Raw genomic sequence first — 16706 nt, forward strand, 5'->3', positions numbered from 1 at the left:
GAATTATCCATCTAGAATTATACGAAAATCTGGTCATAGTTAAAATTTACGAACACGGCACAAAAACAACGAATAAAAATAATAACTAGAACAAAACATTTTATATACCTCTGTCACACACAGATATTAAACATAATATAACATCTTGGCTGGCACAAGGCAGTACAGTTGACACTAGTTGATTCAGATTCTCGATGCATCCATATCAGATGATCGGTCAGTTGGCAAGACACTGTTACGATGGAGACAAATAACACATAACAAATAATGGGAACTGAATTGTAACTTCCCACTTAACATAAGTTAACCTAATTGGTTCCTTTTAAATTTTTTATAAATTTTGTGTTATTCAAGCGTGTATAATTTACTGCCTTTGTACCATTGGTGTAAAACTAAGATTTTCATTAATTCCGAAACTATACTACCGTACGTAGTGTTATGACAGTTTCAACTGTCTGACGAAAAAACGTTGTCATTGTTATTAGTCAATCCGCAATTCAGGGCTATATAGTACGGAAAATAAAAAAATGTATAATAGGATAATAAGAAACTAATAATTGTTGTTTTATTTTAATTTCTTACTGTAATAAAAACATTCTTTCGCCTCCCAAATCTTAGTGAACAACTTGAGCCATGTGACCTTATCGTATACACCTAAGTTGAAAATAAGAGTCGTGATTATATTCCAGTGGAGAATGAAGATGATTGATTTAAGAGAAGTATGCCTCTCACAGTGGAAAGAAAATAAAGAGAATTCACCACTGGGTTTGCCAGGGAAGGCTGACTGGATGAAAAATCAAAAAGAACATTTACTTTAAGGTGGAAACAAGCGAAGTGAACTTATCCTCAATGAAAAAGGGCATTTCCCCCTTGCCTGATGTGTAATAAAACTTATACTCATTCATTCATGCCAGGAAATATGATCGATGAGTCTAAGGAATAAATAAATACATATTTGTTTTAAATACGCGTTTTACAATTAATTATGTTAGGTCTATCTCTGAAATGTTCAGTTCTCGCCCTTTTTTTTAACTAAAATGCGAACTGTGTATTTCAGTCTTGACAATTTTTTGCGTGAAAATGATAAAACTTTTACTAAGAGTAAATAACCCAATATTTATTTATTAATCACTAATAAGTTCCGTATAACTGGTAACATTAAGTAAGTTAGTTATTCAATAGAAGGATGCTTAATGGTGTTGTGTATATTTATTTTAATTGCAAATTAATATCAAATACTGTTACACTGTTGCTGTAATATAAAATTATCCAATTATAACTCATGTGTTGCCTAAATTCAAACAAATGTATTCTATTTCAAATCTTGAAATTAGTTATTAGTATAAACTATTCAATTACAAATATATAAATGATGTATATGTTAAAATCTTGAAAAGTTATTAGATAATATGGGCAATGTATTAATTAAGTTTAAAAACTTCAATTTTCATGTATACGTTAATAGTGTTGTTAATATAGTATGAGATATGTTGAGTAAAATTTATCCAAACGCCTTGGAATGAAGCAATAAGTTGAATACGTAACTGCATTACTAGCTTGTGTGAAATGTTATACTCGTATTCACGTATCATTGTTGAAAGAATTGATTATGACATATGGGTGGCCGCAGGAAATCGGTTTTAAAAATTCTAATTTAACCATAGAGAATAATGATGTAGTGTTTTACATTGATTTTACGCTGAAATATTTGTGGTTTAATAAGAATATTTCACTAAAAGTGAAGAACTACATTATAGTTTTTCTTTTCTTCAAGGGCAATGCACTGTGGGTACGATTTGTCCACTGCGCATGCGCAGATCAGTTTACAGTTGGATTTTGGCATAAAATGGCGTCAGCTAAGTTTCTGGAGGAAGCTCTCACATCTACAGACGTGGATGAGTCGGCAGTGAATGCGTTAGTGGGATCTTTAGAAACGTCATTAGTAACTACAACACCTGCTGTTTCTAATCAGCAAGGAGTTTCAGTTAATGTGAATCAAAACCATTTGAACAGTGCTATTTCTAATGGATCCTCAATATCGTCTCAGAAACACGGTGTCCTCAACGGTGGATCCGATTCTATGAATATTATTCTAAACTCGGATGCAAACAAAGTTATTTCGTGTAGTAATCATCAGAGTGCTTTACCTAGTGTAGTGAATACAGTGGTTGCATCTTTGCATGGAGGTGTTCCATCTAGTGGGTATATAAACCAAGTAACATCTAATATAGGTTTAGTTCAATCAAATCTTGCAAATTTAAATAAATCACAAGACACAGTAAAGCTTGTTTATCCTAGCAGTACTCAGTCTGCTACTACAACTATAGGAGGAGTTAACAGAGTAACATATCCTAATAATCAGACAATTTCCTCTCTACCTAATGGTAACTTAGGGCTCACATCATTGACTTCAAATTCCTCTGTATTGACTGTGTCAAATTCTAGTGTTCAAAGTGTAGTTTCACAAAGTTATTCACAAGCAGGTACTAATGTAAACAAACAAGTTGGTGGTGTTGGTGTAATTGGAATGGACCAAAATAAACCAACGGGCACAGCATTAGTAATTAAGTCGAGTGGAAATAATCATGGGCCCCAAGGTGTAACTCAAGGACTTGTTTCTGTGCCAATGACTGTAGGAACTACTACAATGACATTGACAGGAACACACGTAAATGCTGCCCTCGGCACTACAACAACTAGTGGCGTTCCGGGAGTTGTTACTTTAACTAAGCCTATTAACCAGTCTGTTGGATCTCAACCAGGTATTGTTGGTAATAATCCAACATTAATACCAGCTAATGTACAAATTCTTAATGTTAATACCATTAGACCTGGTACTCCTGTTCAACCTGGACAAAAAACAGCTTCGCCTAGAGTAATGACTATTGGAACTCCTCAGATGGTTGGTGCACGTCCTGGACAACCTGGGGTAAGAATCTTATTTTAAGCTTTTATTATTTAAGTTTAAGTACAATATAAACGTAGGCTACGTTTGGCTTATACATAGTCTTACTAGCTAAATACATATAAATTAAATTAGCCTGGAAGGTTTCTGTATGGGCCAATTTAAATTGCCTAGGTGCTGCCACTATCACAACTTAGTTTATTTAACACTCTTTAGTGCATCACTCTTAGTTTGACCTTGGAATTGGAAGAAACCCACTATTAGGTCTTGTATAACGTTCTTGACGGAAGCACTTGTTATTAGGTTTTGAATATAAATGTTACATTTTGTTATACAGCATCTTAAATGTTAAATTCTTAGTTAAATTAGGTAGAATAAGGCAATCCAAATTCCATAACCTTACCAATTTTGCATGTCCTAAGCCTATTTTAAGCTTTATAAAAGAGACTTCATCTAAATATACAAAACTTCTTTCCAGGATTATTGTTAGACCTTAATGTTTTCCAATTAGGCCTAAGGCCTATATTCGGCTGCTGTATAATAAGTGGCCATCACAATCAAATCAGCAATATTTCTGATTATTTAAACTATCAAACGATGAAAAAACCAACATAATGCAATTTATGTTATAGGTATTTGATATTATAGTATAGTTTAACTATGTTGTTATACCTAAAAAAAAAAAAAAAAATAGTAATTTAATGACAAGTTAAGGACTAAGCTATGTTTTGAGTATTTATTAAATGTAACAAACAACAAAGCATTGTAATACACTTGTGTACTTCTTACTCTTTTTGAAGGATAAGTGTACTGACACCTTTTGACACACATAACGAATGTTCATCGCCATTATAGTTGAGGCTATTACTCAAATACCACATGAATGATTTTATTTTGTTTGAATTAATTTTAATCAGTATTGTCATAATACATTTAAAGTGGCTAGGAGCTAGATTTAATTAATTCTAAATAACTAGCCGGCTGCAGTATAATAAGCAGCTACTAACACAATCGAATTAACAATTAACACTTGAATGACTAAACTATTGATTAACCCTTTGAGTGCCAACGGCCGAGTAATCCGCCGTCCCATATCTGAGCGAGAAGTGCCAACGGCCGAGTAATCCGCCGTCCCGTATCTGAGCGAGAAGTGCCAACGGCCGAGTAATCCGCCGTCCGCAATTTGATTTTTGTTTGTTATTAAAATGATATTTTCCACTATTGATACTTATATCGTAATATTCTGTATTTAACTGTCTTCAATTTAAAAAAATGTTATAGCGTATACATGTACGCATAACGTCGACAGGTTAATGATCTCAAGGAAAAGATCGTCTTACATCTGCCGAAAGTGTAAAAGGGCAGTACACACATTGGTACTTTGGGATTATACCGACCACACCCAGACATGAATCGTTATTTGACATTTTGCTTCTACTGATAACTAGATTAGCTTCGAACAATATTTCTTCAATATAAAACAGGAATATTGTCTTATCGCAAACTCCTCCCCATCCTCAGACAGAGGTCAAAGTCGAGCGGTCTAGTAGATAACGTGATTGCAGAGTCTCCCGTTATCGCGCCGTAATCGGGATTGTCGAGAAAGATAAGATAACAGCGACAACAATACCGATCAAAATACCTGGAAATACTTGTTGATTGATGGAATGTTAGTTCTGTTACTCAACTACATCGTTTTATAACGTTCAAAGTTCATTGAAAAAAGTTTAAGCGTTGTGGGCATATAACGGAATCTGACCCCATTAACAATTGATAATCGTTGTAAGTTTGTAATTTTGTAATTAAAGAGTTTTTTTCGTTCTATCATGTTTGTTTCTATAAATTTATATTTTTGTGTTCTTCATACTCGTGTAGTCGGTATAATCCCAAAGTACCCACACATTCTGGTTCCCGAAACATACTTGTTAGGTACATGCCCAAACGGACATTTTGTATATAAGTAATTATTTTATTTTGTAAAAAGTGAATTAGTTCTTTTTTGTTTTTATAAAAATATATTATTTAAGTTGTTTTGCAACTGGAAGCTTGAATTTAATTGTTACGCCATAGAAACGAAAGCTTTTGAAAAAGTACTGTAGCGTATATTTTGTTTTAAGTGATGTAAATATGTTATTTGTGGATCAAATGTAATAAAACTTGGACAGTGTGTGCTCAACCATAGAAGCATCACTAAAAACAAATGAAAATTGGCCTATAGATTTTTTTGTAATTGATATCTACCTTAAACTTTGAAAAAAAGAAAAAAATCATGTAAGTATATATACATATACTAAAAAAATATATATTTTGTAATGCATGACCTTATATTTTGTGTTTGAATGTTCAAATATAGTGTATTATGAACTGTTTAAAAAAAGTTTCACAAAGATCTGTTCATAAATAAGAGAGCTGTAAACGTTTTCCTAAACTTCTACATTTTTTACAAATATGCCCTGGCATTTCTTGCATAACCAATAGTGTGGAGGCCTGGCACTTTTCGTATGCAACATCAAAATAAGCCCGGCACTCAAAGGGTTAAAAAGATTTAAATGCTGTCAGACATGTTTAACCTATAAAGTAATAATAAATTGTAAGTACTAATTGAAGTAATATATTTACGATAACCTAATCTAAACCTACTTATAAAGTATAATAACATTCCATGGTGTAATATTTCCATTCCTAGTCTCATTGCTTGTTCGAAATGGTCACAGCTGTTTACTGGTTACTGAGTAACCTAAAACCAAAAAGTCATTAACTTATGAGAACATCAAATCATTCAGCCCAGCTGTTACTGAAATAACAGCAGTATTCTGTTAGGTTACCAGATATCTCACATAATTTCCTCATATTCATCACTATTTTTAAGTTTTCCAAAAACTAGTTACTTCATGTTGTTTATTTCTAACATTAAATTATTGTAATTAAAAAATAATATGTTAAGTTAAATTAATTGTAATATTGAATTCTTTGTTGGATGAAAATAATTGAAACTTTCGGTTAAACCAACTGATTAATGAGTGTACGTCTCTTATTAAAGTCTACCCCAAAATGTATTCAAATGAAGTAAAATCGGTGTAGTATTTGTGAGTAATAGCCACAAACTCATGAGCGATAAACATGTTATTTTTATCACAAGCTGTCAGACCTGTTAATCCTTTAAATTTAGCTAAAAGTAACTAATTGTTACACTGTTTTGCTTAATGCAATTAACCCTTAGCATGCCGCTAATGAATTTGATAATATTCCTTCAATGCCAAAAGAAATATAAAATATATTTTTAATTTTTTTAAGTTCAAAGAGGTAATTTTAACTGATATAAAAAATCTAAAAATATATTTTATATTTATTTTGGCATTGACTATAAAATTACATTATATACATTAACTATTAATTGCTAAGTTAATCTAAGATTTCGTAGATAAGGTAATCATCACATCAGACTTTCCATTTCATCAGAAAATCAAATTTACTAGTAAATAAACTTCCCCTTTCGAAGAATGTAGGTCTCTGCCTGCCATTTCGAAGGTTTTTTGTGACCTAAAAAACTCAAAGACACGATTTATAATTTTAGATATAACTTAACCGTGTTTGTTTAAGTCAAAGTATATCATTTGAATATATCCGTCTACGGTGTGGGAAGGGTTAGTAAATACATGTAACCTACATAGTTTGTTTTTCTCACTAAGTTATTACTTTTTTAGGTATAAAAACAGCTGAACAAATACTATAATGCAATCTAAAATACTTGTAACATAATTTGGTTCAAATTTTGTTTTTCAGTAGTTTAATTAATCATAAATATCAATGATTTGATTGCATTGGTAGTCACTTATTATAAGGGTTTAAGCTGAGATTAAAATTTTCTTAGCAAAAACGCTACAAGTTCTTCAGACATTTTAACAAAAATATTTGGTCTTGTAGCACTTATTAATAGCATTGGTATTCCGCAGAAGATTACAATAATACTTATCGGAAAACAGTCAGAAGTTCTATAACATTAGCTTCCATAACCAATATTTACATTAATATTTATATTGTTGTTAATTGGATACAATTTTTTATTTATTTACAAATTTCATAAATAAAATTTGCCCTCACACAATAAAACAAAAATCATTTTATGATTAAGACATGTGTTTTTTGTGGTTAAGTTGTGTGATGGATCACTACACAAATATATATATATAAGTGTTTGGTACTGCATAAAAACACACACTTTCATAGTACCAGATATTTACACTTTTTCACCGGTTGCTTTGTATAAGTTTTCACATGTAGTTATTGTTCTGTTAATATCATTATGAATTATTCTTCTATTCTGTTATTTTTAATATTGTTACTTTTTACTGCTATTGTTATCTATCGGTTTGGTGTCATTAAGCTATTTATTCTTATTATTAGATTATTCTTTACAGTTGTTATTGTGTATTTATTTTTATATGTTTGTTGCATTACTGATATAAAGTTTTAATAACTGTTAAAGCTTGCTTATTTGTTTATTAGATTATTATCTAATTTAAATTTATTATTTTGTACATTTTCGTATTGTACCGTGTTTCAGTTTATAATTAATTATAATTATATATATATTGTATATGGCTTTATCATTTAATTGTAATTTAATAAAAAATGCTTGTCACTGACCGCGCTACCTCGTCAATACGCACTTGTGCCTCAAAGTGTTAATAAACATCGTTCGCAGATAATTTAGTGTTATTTGAAATTGTTTCTTTTGTTGTCTGTTTTCATATCCAAGGTAGTATTTTTTTTTACTTCAGTTGTGTGGTGTGTGAGTTATCAATAGTTGTTGAAGACAGCTTCGCAGACTGTTTTTATAAGGTAAGAATCTATTTCGTTAATATTCAAGACCCGACCATTTTCGTATTGGTAATAGAGTATAAAGTTATCCTATTAGCAAATGATTAATACCTGATTTTATTCTTTATATTAAACTTGAAATTGAATATATAAATTCTAAATCATGTCTCCTACACTCTTAAGATTTGACTTTAAATATGTTGATAATAGGGGAAATATAATGCCATTTCCTCTTATATTGACATGGAACTGTCGATAGTAATAGACACTGCAATTTTTAATGATTTTCATATAGATGCACCTTGTGTTATACAGTGTGAGTTCAAAGTATGGAGTATTCACTGTTTAGTTTTTGATGGATAAAGATGGAGGGATGGAACTTGGGACATCTTTCTAGGAAATAGAAGTGAACTTTTTAGTCACTATTACGACTTTGCCCATTTCCCCTAAATGTGATTCTTTTTTTGGGGGGAGAGGTTCAAAACTTTAAATGTAAAAACCCATTAAGTGACACCTTGTTTGAAAGGTCTTGGTGAAAAAACAGTGGAAACTAGAGCTTTCTATCTCAAAATTGCTGCTCATTGAAATTAATTAAAAATTAAGTATCACAAAAAACACTTTTCGAAGATGCTATTGAAGTTATTTACCTTCTGAATGTGGATATTCATGTTTTGCCTCAAATAATTCTTAATTAATTTCAATAATTTCAATGAGCTGCCATTTTGTACTTGGTTGAGATAGAAGTTTCCACTGATCTTTTTTATCAAGATCTTTCAAATGAGGTGTTACTTAGTGGGTCTTCAAATTTAAAAATTTTGAGCTCCCCCCCCAAATCCCATTGAGGGGAAACGGGCAAAGTTGTAACAGTGACTAAAAAAGTTCACTTTTATTTCCTGGAAAGGTGTCCTGAGGTCCATCCCTCCATCTTCATTCACCAAAAACTAAACAGAGTGTATCCATACTGTTATTCCGCACTGTATATTATTTTGAATGTATTACATTTTTTTATGAAAAATGCATGGTTTCATTATCCTTTTACGTACTACATTTTGTGTACGAAATCAACCTATTTTTACTAACAATATTTTGAAATTAATGTATAACTTGAGTCATTGTCATATGATGACAACGGTTATAGTAATTTTTAAATTTTGTTTTCATTAATTTTTACTCCTAATTCAAAAAGCTTTTGACTGCTAATTTTAAATAACCAATTAATCATTAATAATAATGGATCATCATAACTTAAAGAGACAGAATACTGCATGTAAGTCCTGCATACATAATTCGATAATTGATCAGACCGCTTTCTTGCACCTCTTGTAATAGTTTTTATTTTTTTAATGTGAAGTGTTTCATAAATGTGATGTTCTGTTTGCAGAATGGAACCAAAAAACAAATTCCCACTCTAAAAAAAACATTGGGCATTCTCCTACAAAGACCTCCCAAACACGATCTTGGAGCTTTTGACAGCAGCAGCTGTGAGGACATTCACAAGTGACTCTTTTGGACAAACTGAAATGGGAAGTCTCTAAAATTGGTTCAATAGAGCAAAAGACCATTCTTAAGTATGAAGAGGAGCAGATTATCAGTCTTTCAGAAAAAAACTGGGTTCTCTGTTGGAAAAGAACAACTAATGTTTAGTGTTTTGTAGTGGATGAAGGATCTAAACAAAAATTATCTGTTCACTCAAGACATGCCAGTAAAAAGTTGGAACAAACTTCATGCAGAGGCATCCTGAAGTCAATGGATGGGAGTCACAGAAATGTCAGGTGCCTGTACCAATGTGACAGAGGAGCATATTATTCCTTTTTCAAAGAAGTGAACAACTACTACTTTAAAGGGAATGGTCTCATAAAAATATTTAAAAGAAAAACAAGAGATGTCCAGAATATTCAACTGTGATGAATCAACATTTTTCCGCCAAAACTTTTCGTACCAGTTTAGAACTTAGCTGCAAATAATGTGTGAGAGTGACTAAACCACCCTTGTAATTTACGATGTTGCAGTAAGGTCAGCCCCGCTATTGGTGAATACCTCTACAAGAGGATCCCTGCCACATTACATAGAATAAAGGATGGATTTGCACAGAATGCACATTTGGTGGAGGATGGAGTTTTTGAGTCCGAATGCATGATCTTTTTGTTAAAAAGGTGGCTAAACGTCTTAGACTCATAACTCGAGATAGGGGATACAGTGGCCTATCATTTTTGGATGATCACGCATCTCATTTTACGTACTATCTGAGTGAATTTTGCAAAGAAAAGCAGATTTAATTAGTTTCTATTCCAATGCTACCCATATACTGCAGCCTCTTGATTTGGAAACGAGATGTACCTCAATGGAGGATTGAAGATTGTGGACAGAAACTCAAGAGAGGGGATTTTGCTCTTCTTATGAAACAGGTAAAGGATGACATTTTGAATAACAAAACTTTACTTCATGGTTTCAAGGCTTGTGAGGTTGTTGACTCCAAATGCCGACATCAATTTTTTAAAAATTTGTGAAAAGGCCAAAAATAATGGTACTAAAAATATGACATGTTCTCAAGTAAACAGATGCATTAAAGGGCACACCCCCTTTAACAGATGCATTGTTTCTGCACCTCGAGGGAGGGATTGGATCAGAAACAATGAGGGAGTTCAGGTAAGGAAAGGTAGTGAAAAGAGAAATCAGTCACTGAACAAGCTATAGAAGGAGTTTTGTAAGAAAAACTTAATTGAATAAACATAAAAAAGATAAACATGTTCATTATGTGAGTTGCACGAAAAATCCTTCAGGCCCAGAAAAACAAAATTATGACCTAGCAGATGCTATAAATGTCACCATGCTCATTCTGAATCTATTCATTCATGGATATTGAGTCGTGATGAAGGTCTGTTTGTAGAAATGTCTGTATGTAATACAGGAATATTTTGATGAACAGAACATAAGCTAATAACACGGTTGAAATATACATGATAGATAATGTGAATATGTAGATAGATAAGATACAGAAGAGGGAAATATGAAAAAAATATATTTAAAATTATGAGCAAAAAAGTTACTCTAGAAGAAACCAGAATAAGGAGATTTTTATATTAATAGAGCATAAATGCACCTGATAAGTGTGCCATACCCCTGTAAAAGACCACTATTTGGGCCAGAGTGATTAACACCAAAACAAGACAATAACTAATACCTTCTACATAATTTTAAGATTATATTTTTATAAATTTAAAAACAAACACTCCAATAATATCCTTTTTATTTTTGAGAGCTCTTTCATCATCAGACCCAATAACTGAATAAAAGTCTTATGTGAGTCTGATATTGTCTTCCTTGAACATGAAAGGCCTCACAAAAATAAAATTATATTTATTGGAGCGTTTGTTTTTAAATTTATAAATAATTCCAATAAGAACAGAGCTTCTAGAACGTATTCTACTCTTTTTGATCAACTAGTATGACTTTCTATACATTTTAATTCATACTGGTCACCTACATATTCATTTTCTTGTTTTATAACTAGCACGTTAACATTTTAATTTATATGTAGACATTAAGATGCACAAGACTGTCACTAGCTTCATTTTTGTGACTTTATCAATGATAATTGTAATTTTTATGAGAATAAAAATGATTTTGATTTTTGTTTTCTCTTAGGTTAAATTTAAAGTTTTAGGTTAAGCGAATTTTTAGCAATAAAAGTATTATTTTCTATGATTATATATAAACGTCACAAATTTATTCTGGTTTTATGGATTTTTAATTTAATTTCTTAGAAGTCTGATTCCCTCATCGTTTTGTTTTCAATAAATTGTCATGCTCTTACTGTATTTAGTTTTTATTTTCTTTTAAGTTCAAAACTATTCCAGTTTTAGGGTAACTTGTACTTTTAGCAAATTAATATATTGTTTTTATTTTTATTATGTACCATTTACCACATACATTCATTAATTTTTCATTCCAAGTTGGACAAGTCGACATGCTCATTGTTTGACTGTTGATAACCTCGTTGTTATCAGCACTTACACTAAAGTTACAATTGTCTGCACATCCAATATATTTTTGAAATAAATTCTGTTATTTAAACACATTCAACATAAATTATGTTTCCATACGGAAATAACTTACCACACAATACTGGAACAATGCTCACAAGCTGTCTGATTGAGGGGCGTAAGGCTGTATGATATTATTAACTTGCCTGCTTTATAATATAGATTATTTTTTACACATTGACTGCGGTAGACGCCTTACAACACAGAATAGTAGGGAGAGTAGCCAACCTCACTCAGTATAGCCAATGGGGCAGTGTAGCGAGTACAACGGTTATCACAAAATAACCGGATCAAGCAACTTCGAGTGTGGCTGCTGCTTGGATGGGTAACCGCTGAGCGATCATGTCCTCGCAAGCCCCACCTGTTGGTAGTTTGCAAGTCACCTTTAAGCCGTTGGTTCTTAGGTTAAGTATTAGAGAGGGTTTCTTAGTCCTAACATCACCTGGAAAATAAGACATACTTTACTTTATAGAGTAGCAGTAAAGGTGTTAAAGTACATAAGGCTGATAAAAACCACCAGCTGAATGAAGTTTTATAAAAATAAGCCATGTCAATGGGTTTATTTTGTTCTTAGTCTAGAGCAATTGTTAAGGAAGAAGAGATAATAATAATGTAATTCTAGACACTATCCCTGACAACTCATTCTTTGGGTAACTCATTAGGAAAAAATTGTGCATTGAAATAGTTCTCATGAATTCTTCCGTGCTAGAACACAATGCTATTTGCGCTCAAAACAATATTTCAAAATATTTATTTCGCACGTTCAGGATATCTTCTTGTGAAGTCACTGTAGAAGACGTCTGATAAATCTATGGGCTTAAAGGAAAGTAAGCTAAATTATCGTATTGCTGCCTGATTGTTGTTACAATTCAGTCATTACATACACCCTATGTTCCTGATTCAAGGACATCCTTTTAATCTTAGCTTGATTAAGTAAACAGTTGTTAAAATAAAAAATAGTTAGCAGCTAACTGAATAGTGGTGGCTCTGAATCAGTAAAGTGTGCATAATAATGCATGGAGCAGAACACTGGGAGTGTACGCTTGGTCTCAACTACTCAGGTTTCAAGCTTAATAGTAACGTTTATTTACCATTTACGAGCCAGAAACTTTGATAGGGTCATCTGACCTCAGGAGAAACTGCAAATTAAAAAATTGTCAGAGCAGACACGGAAATAGGTTATCCAACCTGAGAGCACAGTCCAAACAAAACAACTCACAGCTGATAAAGGAATGGTGGTGATCTCCAGTTCTGACCATCTGACCTCAGGAGAAACTGCAAATTACAAAATATGTCTGAGCTGACACAGAAATAGGTCATCCAACCTGAGAACACAGTCCAAACAAAACAACCCGCAGCTGATAATGGAATGGTGGAGATCTTCAGTTCTGACCATCTGACCTCAGGAGAAACTGCAAATTACAAAATATGTCTGAGCTGACACAGAAATAGGTCATCCAACCTGAGAACACAGTCCAAACAAAACAACCCGCAGCTGATAAAGGAATGGTGGTGACCTCCAGTTCTGACCATCTGACCTCAGGAGAAACTGCAAATTACAAAATATGTCTGAGCTTACACAGAAATAGGTCATCCAACCTGAGAACACAGTCCAAACAAAACAACCCGCAGCTGATAATGGAATGGTGGAGATCTTCAGTTCTGACCATCTGACCTCAGGAGAAACTGCAAATTACAAAATATGTCTGAGCTGACACAGAAATAGGTCATCCAACCTGAGAACACAGTCCAAACAAAACAACTCACAGCTGATAAAGGAATGGTGGAGATCTTCAGTTCTGACCATCTGACCTCAGGAGAAACTGCAAATTACAAAATATGTCTGAGCTTACACAGAAATAGGTCATCCAACCTGAGAACACAGTCCAAACAAAACAACCCGCAGCTGATAATGGAATGGTGGAGATCTTCAGTTCTGACCATCTGACCTCAGGAGAAACTGCAAATTACAAAATATGTCTGAGCTGACACAGAAATAGGTCATCCAACCTGAGAACACAGTCCAAACAAAACAACCCGCAGCTGATAATGGAATGGTGGAGATCTTCAGTTCTGACCATCTGACCTCAGGAGAAACTGCAAATTACAAAATATGTCTGAGCTTACACAGAAATAGGTCATCCAACCTGAGAACACAGTCCAAACAAAACAACCCGCAGCTGATAATGGAATGGTGGAGATCTTCAGTTCTGACCATCTGACCTCAGGAAAAGCTGCAAATTACAAAATATGTCTGAGCTGACACTGAAATAGGTCATCCAACCTGAGAACACAATCCAAACAAAACAACTCACAGCTGATAAAGTGATATTAATTTGTTTGTACATGGATTATATTTTGAATCGTTGCACAAATGCATGTAAAGTCAAGTGATTTCACATGTAGTTATTTTTCATAACCACTAAGGTGATGTGAACGTATTTGTGGATTGATGTTATTGTCTTGACTTTTGCCAACAAATTGTACAATTAAATGTAAAGGTACGTTTTCTAGCCAGGATAGAAGCAATTTATTTATTTATTGGAGTGCAATTAGTGTTTTAACAGCAGGCAGAATATTTTATAGAAGGTAATTTCAGTTAATGTGAGGGTGTTATTCAAATGTAATACCAATCTTTGAGTAAAGTTGTTGGTTGTTTCTGTGTAGTAAGTGAGTATCATTGTTCCTCTTCACTGTCCTTTGTTTTGTCTATATTTAGATGCTAACTTAAGTTTGTTGTTCACAGCAACCGATTACTCTACAAACATTACAAAGCCTGCAATGTGGTCAGGGTGGTCACCTACTAACTTAAGTTTGTTGGTTACAGCAACCGATTACTCTACAAACATTACAAAGCCTGCAAGGTGCTGAGAGTGGCCACCTACTAACTTAAGTTTGTTGGTTACAGCAACCGATTACTCTACAAACATTACAAAGCCTGCAAGGTGCTGAGGGTGGTCACCTACTAACTTAAGTTTGTTGGTTACAGCAACCGATTACTCTACAAACATTACAAAGCCTGCAAGGTGCTCAGGGTGGCCACCTGTTGCTCAAGACAGAGAATGGGCAGTACCAACTTCTACGGGTGGGTCCGGCCCAAACTCCGACAGCTGCAATAGCTCCCAACAATGCTGCAACCAACACTGCAGCATTTAGAGTCCAGTCTGTTCCAGCAGTAAGTATTACTTGTTTGTTTTTTTCAGCAGAAAGTCATAAAACAACTTCAAATATTGATTGTTATTATTAGCAAGGTTAGCATCAATTTGTTTTGTAAATTAAGTAAAAGTCTTTCAAGAAATTGAGGAATTGCAAATAATGATCTATTCTTGATATCAATACAAAAACTGTATGTCAGTTTGTGTTAGCTAGAATGGATATAACTTTTTAACCTTTCTTATAATTTTTGGGTTATTGAATCACAAGAAGGTGAAGGGGTCGATGTTGTCTGTCAACTCACTTTACATGTTATCAGTATAACAAGCCCAATAACTGCTGTCTAAGCTCTTAAAAAAAATCTCCATTGGTATTTGTTTTGTTAAATATATGTATAAAAATATATTGGTTTATAACTAAACAGATTGAATAGTCAGTCAGATATGGCTCATTAATAAAATTTCATAGAAGACATGCATAGCTACTAATACACCATGTATAATGTGAAGAGTCCAAGTGTCATAGTTAAATCTCATCTCTTTATTTCTGTCTTTGTATGTAAGTGACAAACATCTTTTGAACACTGCTGAGAGTTCTTCAGGGACTCTTCATTGATTTCCTTACGAGTTTATGTTGTAAGTTCACTTTTGTTTGTCATAAAATTCCAGATTTGGTGTATCTCTTGTCTGTATTTTGAATGAGATGTACACTGACTAGTTTCGTGAGTGTTTGTATACTATCAAATTGATCATAATAATCAGTTACCTCTATTTTTTGGTTTCAAACATAAATGAGTGAAACAAATATATAAGGAGACAACTAAGGTAACTCTTAATAACCGTTCAAAGTGGGGGGTGACAGGGGCAAGCTGCTCTGGGTACTGCAGTTATATATAGACTGAGGGGGGACGAACCGCGGTTTTTGACTGAAGTGGAAAGCATAATAGCACATCCACAATCAGCACTTTTTTGTTTTTTAATATGGATTTGCAATAAAACATGTTTGAAAACAACATTCTATATAGTAGACAGAGATTCCTGAGGTAAAATAATTATATGAATTTTAACTTTTTATACTTCTTATGTTCTAAAAAGAAGTTAGTACAGTGTAACTAAATGCTTACATTTCCTCCTAAATTAATTGCTGCTACCAGGCCAGCAGAAGCTCATATAACTTACCTTAATGGGTTAAAAATTTACAATGTCTGTCAATAATTGTTATAATCTTTATTATGACTTTGGAACAAAGAAACTAAGAATCTTTAGGTCTAAGAAATTCTTTAACAAAATAGAATCAAACAAATACAATGAACAAACAAAATGAAAATGAAACAATGAAAATGTACGAGGGTCGTCCACAAAGTAACCTCCGTTTTGAAATAAAAAATAAACCAGTTGAGATACAAAAATTGTATTATATAAATGTAAAAACTGCAGCTTTTCTCTACTTTTCTACATATTCAGCATACAAATTCAAGCACTTATCATATCTTTTTAACAGTTTTTTAAATTACGTCTTTAAAAAAATCTGCCGCCTGAGAACGTAGCCAACATGTTACAGCGTTTTGAAGCTCTTCATCACTCGCAAACGTCTGAGATGCAAGCCACCGCTTCATGTATGGGAAAAGATGGAAATCACTGGGAGCCAAATCCGGGCTGTAGGGGGGGGGGTGGTCAAAAAACGTCCCATTTGAACTTTTTCAAAAGTTCTGTAGTTCTTTGAGCTGTATGAGGGCGGGCGTTGTCATGGACAAACACAACACCAGATGTCAGAAGACCACGACG

At 33.2% G+C, this 16706-nt stretch overlaps 1 protein-coding gene across 2 annotated transcripts in view; it reads left to right on the top strand.

The window, feature by feature from the left end:
* Positions 1–1552: 1552 nt before the first annotated feature.
* Positions 1553–16706, top strand: part of LOC124357381 (transcription initiation factor TFIID subunit 4-like) — a 58872-nt gene continuing 43718 nt past the window's right edge. For both annotated transcript variants that reach the window (XM_046809138.1, XM_046809144.1), the window contains exons 1-2: positions 1553–2929; positions 14759–14944. In XM_046809138.1, coding sequence (XP_046665094.1) covers positions 1610–2929; positions 14759–14944 — 1506 coding nt within the window. In that variant the 5' untranslated portion in view covers positions 1553–1609. The remainder of the gene's footprint in view (positions 2930–14758; positions 14945–16706) is intronic.

The sequence above is a fragment of the Homalodisca vitripennis genome, chromosome 1 (genome assembly GCF_021130785.1).
Source record: "Homalodisca vitripennis isolate AUS2020 chromosome 1, UT_GWSS_2.1, whole genome shotgun sequence".
Lineage (NCBI taxonomy): Eukaryota > Metazoa > Arthropoda > Insecta > Hemiptera > Cicadellidae > Homalodisca > Homalodisca vitripennis.